At 46.9% G+C, this 14,958-nt stretch overlaps 1 protein-coding gene across 2 annotated transcripts; it reads right to left on the reverse strand.

The window, feature by feature from the left end:
• Positions 1-321: 321 nt before the first annotated feature.
• Positions 322-13,667, reverse strand: GGCX (gamma-glutamyl carboxylase). 2 transcript variants are annotated; one of them, XM_043603861.1, is made up of 15 exons: positions 13,484-13,667; positions 12,936-13,106; positions 11,664-11,822; positions 11,175-11,340; positions 9,431-9,509; positions 8,889-8,995; positions 6,864-7,027; positions 6,247-6,512; positions 5,986-6,117; positions 5,447-5,598; positions 4,815-4,984; positions 4,494-4,624; positions 4,064-4,211; positions 3,702-3,897; positions 322-3,263 (listed from the first exon to the last, which is right to left on the reverse strand). In XM_043603861.1, the coding sequence occupies exons 1-15, from the start codon at positions 13,524-13,526 to the stop codon at positions 3,071-3,073; spliced, it is 2,277 nt and encodes a 758-aa protein (XP_043459796.1). In that variant the 5' UTR covers positions 13,527-13,667; the 3' UTR covers positions 322-3,070. The 2 variants fall into 2 exon arrangements, with proteins under 2 accessions (XP_043459796.1, XP_043459797.1); XM_043603862.1 differs by lacking the exons at positions 11,664-11,822; positions 12,936-13,106; positions 13,484-13,667 and adding an exon at positions 10,692-10,923 and having other exon boundaries at positions 11,175-11,297.
• Between the last annotated feature and the right edge of the window lie 1,291 nt (positions 13,668-14,958).

The following is a 14,958-nucleotide window of genomic DNA, read 5'->3' on the forward strand; positions in this document are numbered from 1 at the left end:
AATAATTGTAATCCTTCCCATGGTTCAGGGAAATCACCTCAAACCCCTTCATACAGGACTGCAGGTGTTTCAATAGGTTTGTATATCCTATTCCTAGCACTAAGAAAAACCTCCCAAGATCTTACCTGTCTAGCATTGCTTTTTTTTGGTCGACGCAGTGGACAAAATCTATATGTCCTTACTATGTAGCAGCTACTCAACTGCCAGTAACATTTAAAAACTGTCCAAGATTAAGGACGTAAAAGGGACAGTAATGTTTAGTCTTGAAAATTTAAACCTCTTTTCATCTTTCCAATGTAGGGGGAAGAAGTTTATTATGCCTGAAGTGTTAATCCCTTTATTATAAACAGGTGTTAAAGGCTGCAAATTACATGTTCAGTACATGACACAGCAAAATTTGAGCAGTGGTGAGGGGCCAGCTTCTAATCATTTTATGAGCTAGAATAAGTGAGCTACAGTGAAAAATTGAGCACAATTACAGTGATGATGTTACAAGTTTCTAAAACCCTTATTCTAAATTTGTGGCAGTTTGTAGGGGTTCACAACAGAGCTTGAACCATCCCTTTTTAACCAGGAGCTAAAAGTAGAGACCAGAGCCACTTGGCACAGGTTTACACCAGCATGTATGCAATCATGTTCATCTTTACTGTCGATCTGAAAATGTGAAACCCAAAAGAATGCTTGATTACACCTATCTAGAGGCTTAAATATAGCTATATTGGCAGGGGGGCAAGGTTAAGTCCTGGTATCGTTTAAAGTTTCAAAAACCTCTTAGATGCCAGTGCACTGCTGGCCAAATAAGGGGGATAGGGATGCACTGGATGCCTATAGGCAGTCGGATAGTACTAGAGAAATTAAGGTTAGGTTCAGTATTTGCTTCTGCCTAACGGGAAAAAATTATTAAAAAAGTGAAGGTGAAGAAATAGTGACCAGCCCAGGGAGAAGAGTAGAAGCAAAGGTAAAATGGAGTGATGGTGATTATAAATGGTTGAAGATCAAAGCATGAATATGGTATGGGAGGAAAGCTCAACGTGCAGGTTAAAAGGAAATCTGTACTAGACTTTATACAGTTTAAAGGAACAACTTGGTCCGGGACAAATGCTGAGAGGAGAAATAGAACCACTAAGGCCTAGCAAAAAGGACATTGATAGTCCATTTCCATAACAGCTGCACAAGACCTGATTTCTAGTGAAATCTGAATCCAGATTTACTGTTGAATAGCTTTTCTTAAACAGTATTAAGATGACCACCTGTCCTCTCCATCCCATCCCAACATTTTCATTGGGAAGAAGAGGTGATGCACTAACAGGTTTGGGACAGTAGCATCCTTGCCTATATTACAACTACCACGGAGTCCCTTCCCCAAATACCAGTCATGTAATGGGCAGGGCGTGGGGGGTCTGCAGGGGAAGAGATGGCTGAACTTAAAAGGACATGGTGCCAAGGTATATTGTGTCACAGATCTGCAAAACTATTGAAAACCAGTGTTTCCCCCACACTTATCAAGTGACCAAGATACCTCGTGGCACTGTTATTGCTAGCTAACCCACACAAATGCCTTGTAAGAATGAGGTCCCACTTGACTTCAGTGGGATGCCCTTATTCAGGCCCAACTTGCACAACTGTATCTGCTCAGGTCTGTCTCCAACTAGATTAGAACGCAGAGGTAGTAGAAATGAATAGATTCAAGAGGTAGAACTGATGCAACTTGAAATTTAAGAAATGTGAGAAAAAAGGAAGAATCAAGGCTGAGGACTCAGGTGGCTTGGTCAAAAAATGCCATTCACTAATGAGAAGGAGGCCTGAGTTGGGGATGAATAGAAGTTGTCAGAGTTTGAAAGCTTTGTGGGATATCCAGATGGAGCTAGTTAGATACATAGGTCTAGGGCGCAGGAGGGAAATTTAAGCAGCATCACTGGAAACCACTGGAGAGGACATCATCATCCCAAGTGTGTACAGTGAGAAGGCAGCTGCCTAGGAAAGACCCCCTGAGACCACTGTCCAAGAAAGTAGGGTAGGGTGGGGTGGGGTGAGGCATGGGAAGCGAAGTCTGAAAACACAGATGTAATCCTTTATCAAAGTTACTGGGACTGCCAATATACTGCCATGACCGTCTTTACTGCAAGACCATGAGCACCCAGAGCAGGGGCCTTTTTTCTTCCTTTTTCTCTATGCATTCTTACTTTCTAGCCCAATGCCAGGCTTTTGAGTTTTCAAGGAATTGGGGTGCCTCCTGAGTCCCCCTGTACATCGAAGCCTACAAAATAACGGCAAACATGCCTTAATCCCTCACCAAGTTTGGTTAATTCTCTTTACATCACTTTGTGCTCACGAAAGGGTAGAAGGATGCTAAAATTTAATTTTGAGAGAATGCTAAAGCTTATTTTGAGAGAGCTAGTACCAATCATCTAAATTTCCTTATTTAACTTGGTCCTACCTATTCTCATAGCTGCTACTGAAAAACTCACTGGCTATAACAGGAACAATAAAGGAACCACAACAGTAGGGAAGAGAAAATTACTCTGTGAGTTTAGAACTCGATCACCATCCTAATCTTACCTGTAATTAACAAGACAAGTTTTAGGCTAACACTATTTCATGATTCTTGTCCGTGAGTCTGCAAATTACAAGAGGCAGGGTGCATCTCTTATGAGGGTTGTCTTTGAAATTATACGATCTCTGAGCCTTACTTTCTCCAACTGTAAAATAGGGGACTAATGGCCACTAAGGGTTAAATGAAATAATGAAGGCATATAACAAGTACTTGAGAATAGTTTGGCATTATTGTTATCATGGCACATAAATCTCTTTCCCCAAGGAGCTGGTCACTTTAAACCTGACTCTTAGCCCTTTATCCTAGAATGGCTGTCCTAGCCCCTCAACCTTGAATTGATAAATTTTATCCTTGCTTTACTTTCTTGGCTCCTCTAAGATATCCTCTCTGAATTTAAAAGAACTATGAATAAAGAAGAAAAATATATAAAAGATCAATTTCTTCACATTTCCAATGCATAGGTTGATGGTCCTATGACTGGCTGCTCCCACATCTGTACCCAACATCTGCCCCCGCTCAGAACTCTGAGTGCACAGGGTCAGAATTTGGCTCAGGGGGATCAGAATTCGAAGAATCTGTGTTTGAATGACTTGACTCTCCAACTGGCTCAAAGGGTCGCAAGTTTGCATAAGTCACCTCTTGGGCCAGCTGCTCCAGGGAAGGGCGGCCTAATACCAGATTTCGAAGTGAGATACAAGTCATCAGGAAGCTGAAAAAGAAGAAAAAGGCCAGCCAGTCCAAACTCCTGTTTCTACATAGGGATTCCTGCTGAACCCCTCATGGCCACCTGGTCCTACCTACCTTCTTTCACTCAGGCATAAATGAAAATCTCCCCCCGGTGACCCACCCATCCCAGCTGGAAGGGCACACCACTCCTTATATGGTCCAGTAAAGGATTCTAGAGTGAGGTAGGAATAACCCACAGGGAGGCTGGCGGTGAGCTGAGGCAGAACAAGACAGCAGGCCATCAGACACAGATCATTTAGTCTTCCATTACATCAGGGGGAAAAGAATGGAGAGGAAAAAGTATTTAGCACTAGACTGTCCTTTCTTGGGATTGTCCCTCCCGTTACCTTCACCAGAGAAAAGTTACCCAACTTGCAAACATCTGACGGCAATGACCAGTACTGCTGTCAGTATAACTCACCTGCGGCGAAAGATATAGAGCTTCCGTAGCAAGAAGCGGAAGAGCCGCTCATGGAAAGGGGTATTTCTCCGGCGTTCAAGCTCTTGGAGGCGTCGCTGGCGTCTAAGAAAAGTCTGAACCAGAGGTGTTGGCTCAGGGCCCCCTTTTACTTCCCCTTCCAGCAGAGGTTGCAGTTCTGGAGGTAGAGGCCCCATTTCTGCCCAGAAGATGGCAAAAAGAGGAATCACTGAGGTCATTCTCTCTTTTAGAACTCTCCTTTCATCAGCCAGAAACTTCAAGTTCATTCTTTAGTGGCTAGATCCTCATTCACAACCCTGACTTATAACCAGGTGCTTTCTTAGCCCAACTCTTCATATACTCACCAGTTCCATTCTCCACCTTCTCCTTTAATTCTTGCAGATATGCCAGGTCTTGCTCCAGTGCAAGCTCCGTAGTGTTGACATAGATGTACATGTAGCAGGAAGGACTGGGTGACATCGTATACACCTTATGGTACTCACCAGCAGGCAACTGACAAGGGAAAAGAAATGGACATACTTCACTCTCTAACCTTTCCCAGGCAGCCTATGGGCTTCCTACATTCCCCACCCCAACCCACCCCCCCTTCCCCCCTACCTAGACGTCTTTCTTTTCATTGTATTTTGGAGTCCGAAGGAACTGACTTCTAGAATCCTGGATGAGGCTGTTCACAGCCCTGGGGACCCTTGATTTTTGAGCTCCCACTTTGGAGTCTATAGTAAATCAACTCCACTCATCTAAACTTTTCTGCCATTGTTAATTCCAGCAAAATACCTGCATTTTTTCTCCCTCCTGAAGAGTCTGATTCTTTTGTTCTGCCACCAGCTCCACAATCACCTCCCCCTGCAGCAGCTGAATGCTAGTGTTGCCCAGGTCTTCACTCACAAAATTCTCCAGGTGCAGCCCTGCCAGGGGCAACAAAGTTCCCCAGCTTACCCCATGGAAGATGAAATAATTCCTTTACCACTACCACCCTTCAGGTCGCAAGAACATTCCTCCCATCAGGAATGCCCCTCCCCTCTCCATCACAGGCAATGTCGCTGGCCAAGGAAACCACAGGGAAAAACAGCAAAGGTTCTTTGCTTTCCTCCATACCAGGGAAATCTGCAATGAAAACCACCTCAGTGTGGTTGTCCAGGCTGCTCTTGATTTCCTGTAACTTGGTCCTCCAGGGAGACAGGTCCATCAACAGTGGCTGCAGCCAAGATGTACGCTGGAATGGGGACCAGGCGGCCTGCACGATGTCCACACGAGGGTCAAAAATCCTTAGGAAAGAAAACCATGTTCTAAAGAGACCACAGCACCTACCCACCAGAATTTCTGGTTCTGTTCCCTTCATCACTGCTCCCAGATAGAGGGAACAGGGTTTCCAAACAGAAGAAATGGCTTATGTCAGCATATTATTGCCAGTCTGGGGCAGAGAGAGAAGGAGAAAGAGATTCTGGAGCATTGGGAAGAATGGGGGTTAGTGGCCACCTGAGGAGAATTGTGTTAACAGCATCTTAGGAGAAAAAAAAAAAAAAAAAAAAAAAAGTCAGTTACCTTTTCTGCTGGTTGATGGTGCCCCCTGCTGGAAACAATCAGCTATGCCCACAACCAAGTCAACAGGGACATGCACCAGAGGACAGACAGCCTTTCAAGCAAGACAACACTGGGGAGCATGGGCTGTTCATCTTGGCAAAAGGAGTGGGACTTCATTTTTCCCCTTCTCTGTTCCCTGTGCCCACCTCTGCTGGAAGCGGTCATTGATGGAGACCCAAATATCAAAGTAGATCTGGGGCTCAGTGACATTGTACTTGGGAAGCAGTTGGCTCAGGCAAGTAGCATATTGCTTCAGCATGTCTGCATGATCCTTCCATCGTCGGCTCTGTGTGAATACCTGCCCCAAACCCCCACATTAGTCCCACCTCATCATTATCAACCTCCCAGATGGGTCATGCACTGTCAATGGCACTAAGAGAGTCCTGTCTGGTGCCTATTTTGACCAGGAGAAAAAAAACCCTGAACTCGTCTCTGGGGAAGAATTGTTTATTGCTGGGCTTGATATACTTACCTTTCCTAAATCTAATTTCAATTCAAAGGAAGTGAATGACACTGCCCTATTTGAACTCACACAAAAGAAGAGTCAACCTGGCTCCTGAGAGGACAGAGTGGGCAGAGTGGACCCAAATTTGTTTTATTTTATAATTATATTTAGGACCAAATCAGACCCCAATGCTCAAGGGAGCTCTGAAGAACAGTAAGTTGTCAGCATCAGACATCTCACCCCAGGGTTAAGGTAGCCCAGCTCGCCAGTGCGGCCGTCACGGTAGGTGATCTTCACGTGCTGGTGGGAGCGTGAGTGTACCATCATGTCCCAGGAATAGCCATACAGCCCATTTGTCCAGTTGTTATAGCCCTGAAAAAGCAGGACAGAGGCAATCAGCCCAACAGTTCTCCTAACCCCATTCTCAACCGACACGGCCCCATACTTCCCTAACGTTGTGACCTCTGCCACTTCCCAACCTAACCCCCAGCCCACACATACCTGGGTGAGGAAATGTGAATAGGGCAGGAAGAGCTGCTCCAGGAGGTAGAGCAGGGTGAAGGTGGCACCGAGCTGATGGCGCAGCCCTGGCTTCTGGCCACCTTTGGCTCGGCTCTTCTTATACACGCAGGACACACTGGGCTGAGGGGCAGCCTTGAGGGGCAGCAGTTCTTGCAGCCTTTCAGGGAAGTGAGATACTAGCTTCCGGGGCCACTCAGGGGAGCAGAAGAGAGGGCTGCTGGCGAGCATGACGTAGGGGAACATACCTAGGAAGGCAGGGAGAAAATAAGCGTTTCAGGAGTTTGGTTGCAGGGAACATGGGTAATCCCCTCTACTCCCCTACTTCAGGAAGCCTCTCCCAGGTATTCTACTTGTGACGAAAGAAGTTCTTAACTAGAGGATTCTTACTTCCCCGAGATTCCTTCCTACACAACACGCTAGTTGAGCCCAGAGGCCCCAGTCCTCTCTTCCTGTTTACTGCCATTTTCCAGTGACTACATCTGGCTCAGTTTAACTCCAGTTTCCGTCACCATCTCCCACTCCCAGACAATGTCTCCGGCCAGTCCCTCCCCGCAAACCTGTGGCTTCCCATCTCCTACCAGACCACAGGTACTGACCGATGCTGAAAAGCTGGGAATTCATGCAGTGGAAGTAGGACACGAAGAGGAGGCCAATGGACCTCGAGGCATCAAAGAAGAGCAGGAAACCGGCTGAGAGGTCGAGCAGCAGTCCACACCAGTGCACCACTAGCAGACTAGTCATCTCCTCGGACAATACCAGTCTGTAGAGACCAGGAACAAAGGTCAGGCACCAGCCCATCGGAGAACCGAGCATTCACAGCAAACTCCACCACCCTGTCCTTGCCAAAGGATGTACCATAGCAGGTGGGTAGAACTCTGCACAAAGACACCCTATGGGAGTTTCCAACCCCTTTTCATTTCCACGCACTTTAGCGGTTCAATTTTTTTCCACATGCCCTATGTAATAAGTAAGGGCAGATTCCACAGAGCAAATTTGATTGAGAAGTGAGTGTACTTTGGGGAGTAGGTGTTTTTTTTTTTAACGTTTATTTTTATTATTTTTAAAAAAGAAATTTTTTTTTTAACATTTATTCATTTCTGAGAGGTGGAGAGAGACAGAGCATGAGTAGGGGAGGGGCAGAGAGAGAGGCAGACACAGAATCCAAGGCTGGCTCCAGGCTCTGAGCTGTCAGCACAGAGCTTGATGCAGGGCTCAAACTCACAGACTGAGATCATGACCTGAGCTGAAGTCAGATGCTTAACCGACTGAGCCACCCAGATGCCCCTAATGTTTATTTTTGAGACACACACACACACACACACACACACACACACACACACACACACATACACACACAGTATGAGCGGGGAAGGAGCAGAGAGGGAGACAGAATCCAAAGTAGGGTAAGCCGTCAGCACAGAGCCTGATACAGGGCTCGAACCTACGAACCGTGAGATCATGACTTGAGCCAAAGTCTGAATCTTAACTGACTGAACCACCCAGGAGCCCCGGGAGTAGATTCTTCATGGAGTTTATAAATGAGAAGAAACTGGGGTACCTGGGTGGCTCAGCTGGTTAAGAGTCTGACTTGGGCTCAGGTCATGATCTTGTGGTTCATGGGTTCCAGCCCTACATGGGGCTGAGTGCAGAGCCTGCTTCTGATTCTGTCTCCCTCTCTCTGCCCCTCCTCCCCAGCTCATTCTCTCTGTCAGAAAATAAACATTTAAGAAGGAAGGAAGGAAGGAAGGAAGGAAGGAAGGAAGGAAGGAAGGAAGGAAGGAAGGGAGGAAGGAAGGAAGGAGGGAAGGAAGGAAGGAGGGAAGGAAGGAAGGAGGGAAGGAAGGAAGGAAGGGAGGAGTTTTAAAAGGTGAATGCCTGACAGGGGCACCTGGGTGGCTCAGTGGATTAAAGCATCCGACTCTTGATTTCATCTCAGGTCACGATCCCACGGTTCATGAGTTCGAGCCCTGCGTCAGGTTCCACACTGAACGTGCAGAGTCTGTTTGGGATTTTTCTCTCTCTGCCCTTCCTGTGCAAGCGCTCACTCTTTCTCAAAATAAATAAACATACTTAAAAAATAAAAAAATAAAAAGTGAATGCCTAACATAATAAAGTCAAACTTTTGGAACTGGGAAAGAACAGGGAAAAAGAAAGAATAAAGTAAAAGAGGCAAGGAAAAACAGAAGGAAAGGAGAATTCAAGAGAGGCAAACCTCCGTTTTCTAAAGAGCTTGCAACAATGATTTGTCAGGGCAGGGCCGCTGACTGTCCATCTATGTACACTGGCTGAGGAGTCCCGGCGAGAGGCCGGGGCGGCAACACAAGGCACCACCTATGGCGGCTGCAGGGAGCACGGACTCATTCACCAACTCACTTCATTCTGACTTTCGTCTTTTAGTTTGTTCCCTTTGTTCTTGCCCAGGGACAGGTAGGCCTAGATCTTTCGGTATCACTGACTCTGCCTTCTGCTGAATAGGAAGATGAGTGGCCAGAGGAAAGCACGTGGCAAATTCAGGCAAAGCAGGGAGGGCAGTTGTTACCATAAGCCATAAGCCTGGGGGAGGTGAGTCACCTGCTGTGTACCTGTGCCTCAACGAAAACTCTGCCCTGACTGCCACTCACTTGAAGGGACTGAAGAGCCAGTGCCGGGACAGGTACTCCATGGAATAGCCTTCAACCCAGTCTGCGTCCAGCTTTTTCACACCCGCAATGAAGTACACAATGAAGATCTGCAAACACAAAATGCAAAACGAACATTCAAACAAAAAAAAGAACCCCGTTTTCTACAGACTACTGGCAATAACACAAGTTCTGATCTGAGTTCAGGGCCTAAGGAAGATTAGATTCACTCAACTGGGATAGTCACTCATCCAACAAGTATTTATTGACATTCTACCAACGCCAGGCACAGGATTAGGTACCAAAGAAAGTCATGAAGCATATATCTCTCATAAGGATGTCAATCTAGCAGGGATAAAGCTCTATTCTTTCCATGACAAGGTAAGAGAACCCAGAGACTAGGGGACTGGGAACAACAGAAGAGGCGGCCTAGCTTTCCAGCAAAAGGAATCCAAGGAGGCAGAGAACAGTGGGGTCTGGCAGCAGGATGGCTACGCTGACAGTGGGTATCAAAGATCACCTCCCTCTTTCCTCAAATCCTGTACCTGGCCCCGCAGCACAGCATAGTTCCAAAGGGGCACGTGGGCATTCCGCTTACGGGCATTCAGCAGGCCGTCCACAGACCTACACGAAGAGAAGCAAGCAGTAAGGAGAGCTTCTTAGTCCAGCACATTTCCACCTTTCTTTTTAAATGTAATAACCTCTCTATCCCAGGAAGTCTTCCCATATCCTTTTAGGTTCTCCAGGCTATTCTAAAGGTCTTTTAGAATTACATGAGCAAATTTAACAGTGACTAGGTCATGACAGAAATGTTACTAGTGAGTGATAATGACAAAGAGTTCAGTGTTTACCATTAGTTAGTAAATTAGTTTGTCCTAATGGAACAAATCAGGGAAGGGACCATAGTGCTAGAATATGACTGAATTTGAAAAAGAATGAATTTGAGAAGAACGGTTGAAAAGCTAAAGGTATATGTAAACATATACTGCATTAAAAACAAAAAATCCAAAATCCAAGACAAACTGACATTTCATAGACCTAGATGCCAGGATGTAGTGCTGGAGGGTACCTGCTAACAGCTACCTTGGGAGAGATACCCAAGACACTAAGACTAGATGTATTCTAGGGAGGCAGCAGCAAAACAGGTTTTCAAGAACACAGTGAATGAGCAGAGAAGTTGGGGAAGGGGCAGTTTACACTTGTGGTCAAGAGCACTGCAGTCTGTAGTTAAGGAGACCTTACTACAGGTCCACTTACTACAAGTGGATTCTCACTTGTGCCTCTTAGCCTGGTGGGTGACCTTAGGCCAATCCTTCCCTATGCCTTAGTTTCCTCATTTATAAATAGAACAGCACTATAGACCTCATGGCATTGTAATGAGGAAAAATTTAAAGTATTTAGTATAGTGTCTGGCCATGTGCAAAGCCTTCAGTAAAGGATAGGTATTTTTTCAAATTGTGTAAAAATTATAAAAATGAATCTTTTCAGGAGTATTCTGTCAAAACTCTCTTAATTTTATATGATCAGAGCTGGCTATTTTGAATGAATTTAAAGATTTACCAAAGGGGTATCTGTATGTTATATTAATAAATGAAAGTTAATTAATGACTGATAAATCAGTAACACACTCATCGTTTGAGATTTTTTTCCCCTATACCCATCTTACTGACATTTCATATTTGCATATTTGCTTTCACTTAATGGGGAGGATCCCTAGAGATCATCCGCCCTGCCACCCTGTCTCCAAATCCCTTCACCACCTCCCATGAAAGATGGTCGCCTAAGCCGGAGGTGGGGGAGGGTTACCTCCTCCCAGGACAGCACTGCTGAGCGGCCCTGATGGGCCCTCTCCTTCTGATATGACTCTGCCTCACAGCAACCGCTACCCTTGGCTCTAACTCTGCCCCCCTGGGCTCACACAGAGAAAGTCTGCTCCCTCTTCCACATGACCACCCTTGAGGTATCTGAAAACATCTATGTCTGGCTTTAGTCTTCTCTTCTTCTAAGAGGATTACAGGAAGTGGATAGATCAAGGCACCTGGGGAGATACGGAAAGAGTGGAGGGTTGGGAATGGAGCCATTTTCCTTTTTGTCATCCCAAGTGCCCCAACTCACTGATCCTTCCCCCTCCCGAATTCATCCGAATCAAAATGTGACCCTGTAACCACACTTTGCAAAGCACGGTTGAAAATATGCTTGCTGGGGCAAATTCTAGGACCTCACTGGGCCCCTATCACCAGTAACCATCCTGACCCAGCCAACCCTTCCCCCTTTCCCCTAGACTCATACCAGTAGTGGTTCGCATCCATGAATGTCAGCTGAAAGGCCAACAAACCATACAGATAGGAGTGGTTGTTCCATGACGTCTTGTCCAGGAGAAACACATACCAGTATGGCAGCAGGAATAACACACAGCTTATCCGGTAGCACAGGCCCAGCATCATGCCCAGTGCCCCTGGGATTTGTGGGGGAGAGGATTAAGAGGTCAAAGGGTCACCACAGGCCCAGCTCCCCTGGGGCAGGCTGTGGGTGGGATCAAGAAAAGTCATAGGACATTTTATCATCGGGTAAAACTAAATGAAAATTAAGTGTTACTCTAATATTTTAAAAAGACTTATGGGATCACAGCTCAGATGACACACAGGTCAGCAAGATGAAATTATGAATCACAGCAGAAGTGAAATAATGAACCCAAGACTTTGGTCATTCACCAGCATGCTTTGTATTTGTTTTAGGTAGGCCAGGTAATACTCCCATCTCCCCCACACTTTCCCTCACCCAGAAACATGATGGTATAGACAAGATACATCCAGTCAAGTGGTAGTGGCTGCAGGGCATCCAGCAAGGGGAAGCGGCACACCTCCAGCCCATCCAGGTATCTTCGGTCTAGGGAGCTGAGCCCCCGTTCCTGGGGAATGTCCAACACCATCATCAGCCCTGAGAAGGTAGTCAAGGAGGGGCCGTTAGGCTTCAGCAAAGGAAGAGGTGGAATACACTGGAATACAGTGGAATGCACCCAGCTCCAGGAATGCACCCAGCTTACCTAACCCTGGCTCTGCCACTCACTCATTCCCTCAACAATAATTACTGAGCGCCTACTCTGTGCTAGGCATTATGCCGGTTATGTGATCTCAGACGGCCACTGCACCTCACTGAGCTAATTCTTCATTCCCTATTTGAGAAAGGGGCTCATCTTTTACAGGGTTACAAAGAAGATTAAATGAGAAAAGTGTACGAAACGCTATAAATACTGTTTAGGTTTTGATAACTTAAAGTCTGTCCTACGAGGCATAGAAAGTGTTCTAGGATGGTGCTTCTCAAACTTTTTTCACTTCCTAGCACGCCCAGAATATAGTACTTGGCTTACACACTAGAGCAAACAAAAGCAGCTACTCAGGTCAGGAGGACAGTTTAGGCAGGGTTTCTCAACCTCGGGACAATCACATTTTAGTCTGGTTAATTATTTGCTGGGAGGGGCTCTCCTGTGCACCATTAGGTCACAGCATCCCTGGCTCCTAAGTACACACCGGTCCGTGGCCAACTACTTCCTCTTCCCCCAAGTTGTGACAAATAAAAATGTCTCCTGGACAGCAAAACTGCCACCAGTTGAGAACCACTGGGCTAAGGGGATGGATATCTCAGCACATCTGTAACCCGTTCCAAGCATCCTTGTGTGGCCTATGAGTTAGGAAACTCTGGATTCAGGATTCACAGCCAAAATGTCTGCCCTGTCACCTAGCCATTTCTCTGAGGTCTAGTCCTCAGTATAGTTACCGGGCAACTTCATGCCACAAGCAAAATGGGTCTCTGTTCCTCTGCCTCTATATTTCCTATGACCTCAGATCAAAGGATTTCTGGCCTCCAAACCCTAATCAGAGGAGACAAAGCTGGATTTGATCCTAAACTCCACAAAGATCTCTTCCAGGATATCAGTATCTTCAGCTCTAAGGAAAAGGGAGGCAAATCACTAAGTAACCAAGAAATGCACAAAGGAGGATTGTTATTCTCTCACCCAGCACCACACTGGCCCCTCCCAGAAACCGGACTTACCAAAGAGAAAACGGAAGACGGCCAGGCTGGCAGGATCCGTTGGTCGGTTCAGCAGGGTCACCAGCCTCCCCCAGCTGGAAACATCTGTCCACTCAAAACCCAAGAGTTTCGCCATTCCGCTGCTCTGACTGGGCCCCGAAGTCCGTCCAGCCTTGTCTTTCTGTACTTTATCTGCAAACAACAGAGAAAGCGTGTGTGCAGGTGTGGGGATGGAAGTGCTTTAAAATAGACTTCTCCCCAAATCACAGAAATCACAGCCCCAACAGCCCCAGGGTTTCTGCCTACCAGGTCATCCCACAGATTCCTAAGTACTCTAACACCCTTGCAGTGCAACCCCTCCTCTGGATCCTCCAATGCCCCAGAACCTCTCGCGCCCTGAGTGTCATCATCAGCCCAAATCCTCGGACTGCAATCTCTCTCTACAAGCTCCTTCCGAACAGAGGCCCCCTTCCCGGGGACCCACAGGGCAGTGCTACCGCCCCCGCCCCCGCCCCTCTGACACCAGCGTCCCTCTCTCTCTGTGCCGCAGGGGAGGACTCTGAGCCTACGTGAGTCCGACGGGGCCCTCGCGGACCGGGCAGACACCGCCATGGCTCCAAGGAGGTAACACCGCCACAGACGCGGCGCGGGAGCAAGGTGCGTCCGACGGATCACTTCCCTGAGCCCCGCCTCCCCGACACATCAGCACGCGCGCGGCTGGCCGCAAAGCGCTGGGACTGTCGTGGAGGGCTTTGGCCAGCTGCGCCGGCTCCCTGCTTGGCGGCAAAGGGAGGAGCGAAGAGCCTTAGTGCAAGCGAGCCAGCGCCTCAGCGGGCGTCGCCTTGCTTTGTGACAGAGGAGGGGTGAGGATGCCCTAGACCCGCCTCGTTTCAGCCGCCAGACCTGTCTCTCCCCCGAAGCGTTCCGAAGCCCCTCTATGCCTTCAGCCTTAAGATATCTCGGAATTCTGGCAACTTCCCTGGGCTCCTCCCGCCCCCATTAGGCGTCTCCAGGTTATGGTGTCCCTGCGGTGCTCCCAGACATGAGGGATGCGGGCGCAAATGTCAGACTGTTCCCCAGAAAGGTTGACCTCTGAGTTGAGGACACACCTCGAAGGGCTATCCCGGCATAGGGAGAGGGTGCAAGTTACTTTATTCTCTCTTCCGGTACCTGCCAGGGACCAGAGGTTTGAAATCAGCTGGGGAAGCGCACAACTGCAGAGGGGATGTACAATATGGGCAGTGTGTAGATAAAGTGTGGTCGATCAGGGAGGATTCCTAGAGAGGTGAGGCTTGACCAGCACTGTAATATCTATTTACTGCGCTGGGATTGGCCAACTGCATCACTGGACGGCATCCTAGAACAGCGGTTCTCACATTGTTTTGGTCTCAGGACACTTTGACCCAGCTGCACATTATTGAGAACCCTAAAGAGCTTTTATTTACGTGGGTTTTCTTTTTCCACGTTTACCATATTAGAAATGTACACTGAGAAATGTTTAAAATATGTATTGATTCGCTTAAAAAGACAGAAATAGGCCCATCATACGTTTACATAAATAACATTTTAAAAAATGTTTATGTTTGAAAGAGACAGCTGGGAAGGGGCGGGTAGAGAAGATCTAAAGCAGGCTCCCCGCTGACAGCAGAGAGCCCCATGTGGGCGCTGGAATTCATGAACTGTGAGATCATGACCTGAGCCGAAGTCAGATGCTGAGCAGACTGGGCCATCAAGGTGCCCCTACAGAAATAACGTTTTTATGCAAAAAGTATATTTCCCACAAAAGTTACACAAGTAACACAACTACTACAGTGGTACTGTATTGTTTTACATGCAAATCTCTTTAATGTGTGCCTTAATTGGAAACAGCTAGATTCTCCTATCTGCTTCTGGATTTGATCTGGTGTTGAATGAAGTATATGAAGGAATTCTGGCCTCATAGATACTCAGTTGTAAAAGGAAAAAAAAAAACATTTTAATAACTTTTTTAGATAATTGTGGGTCTCCATCTTTGATACCTCACCTAAACTTAAAACTGGTAGTT

This window comes from Prionailurus bengalensis, chromosome A3 (assembly GCF_016509475.1).
Source record: "Prionailurus bengalensis isolate Pbe53 chromosome A3, Fcat_Pben_1.1_paternal_pri, whole genome shotgun sequence".
In the NCBI taxonomy this organism is placed as follows: domain Eukaryota; kingdom Metazoa; phylum Chordata; class Mammalia; order Carnivora; family Felidae; genus Prionailurus; species Prionailurus bengalensis.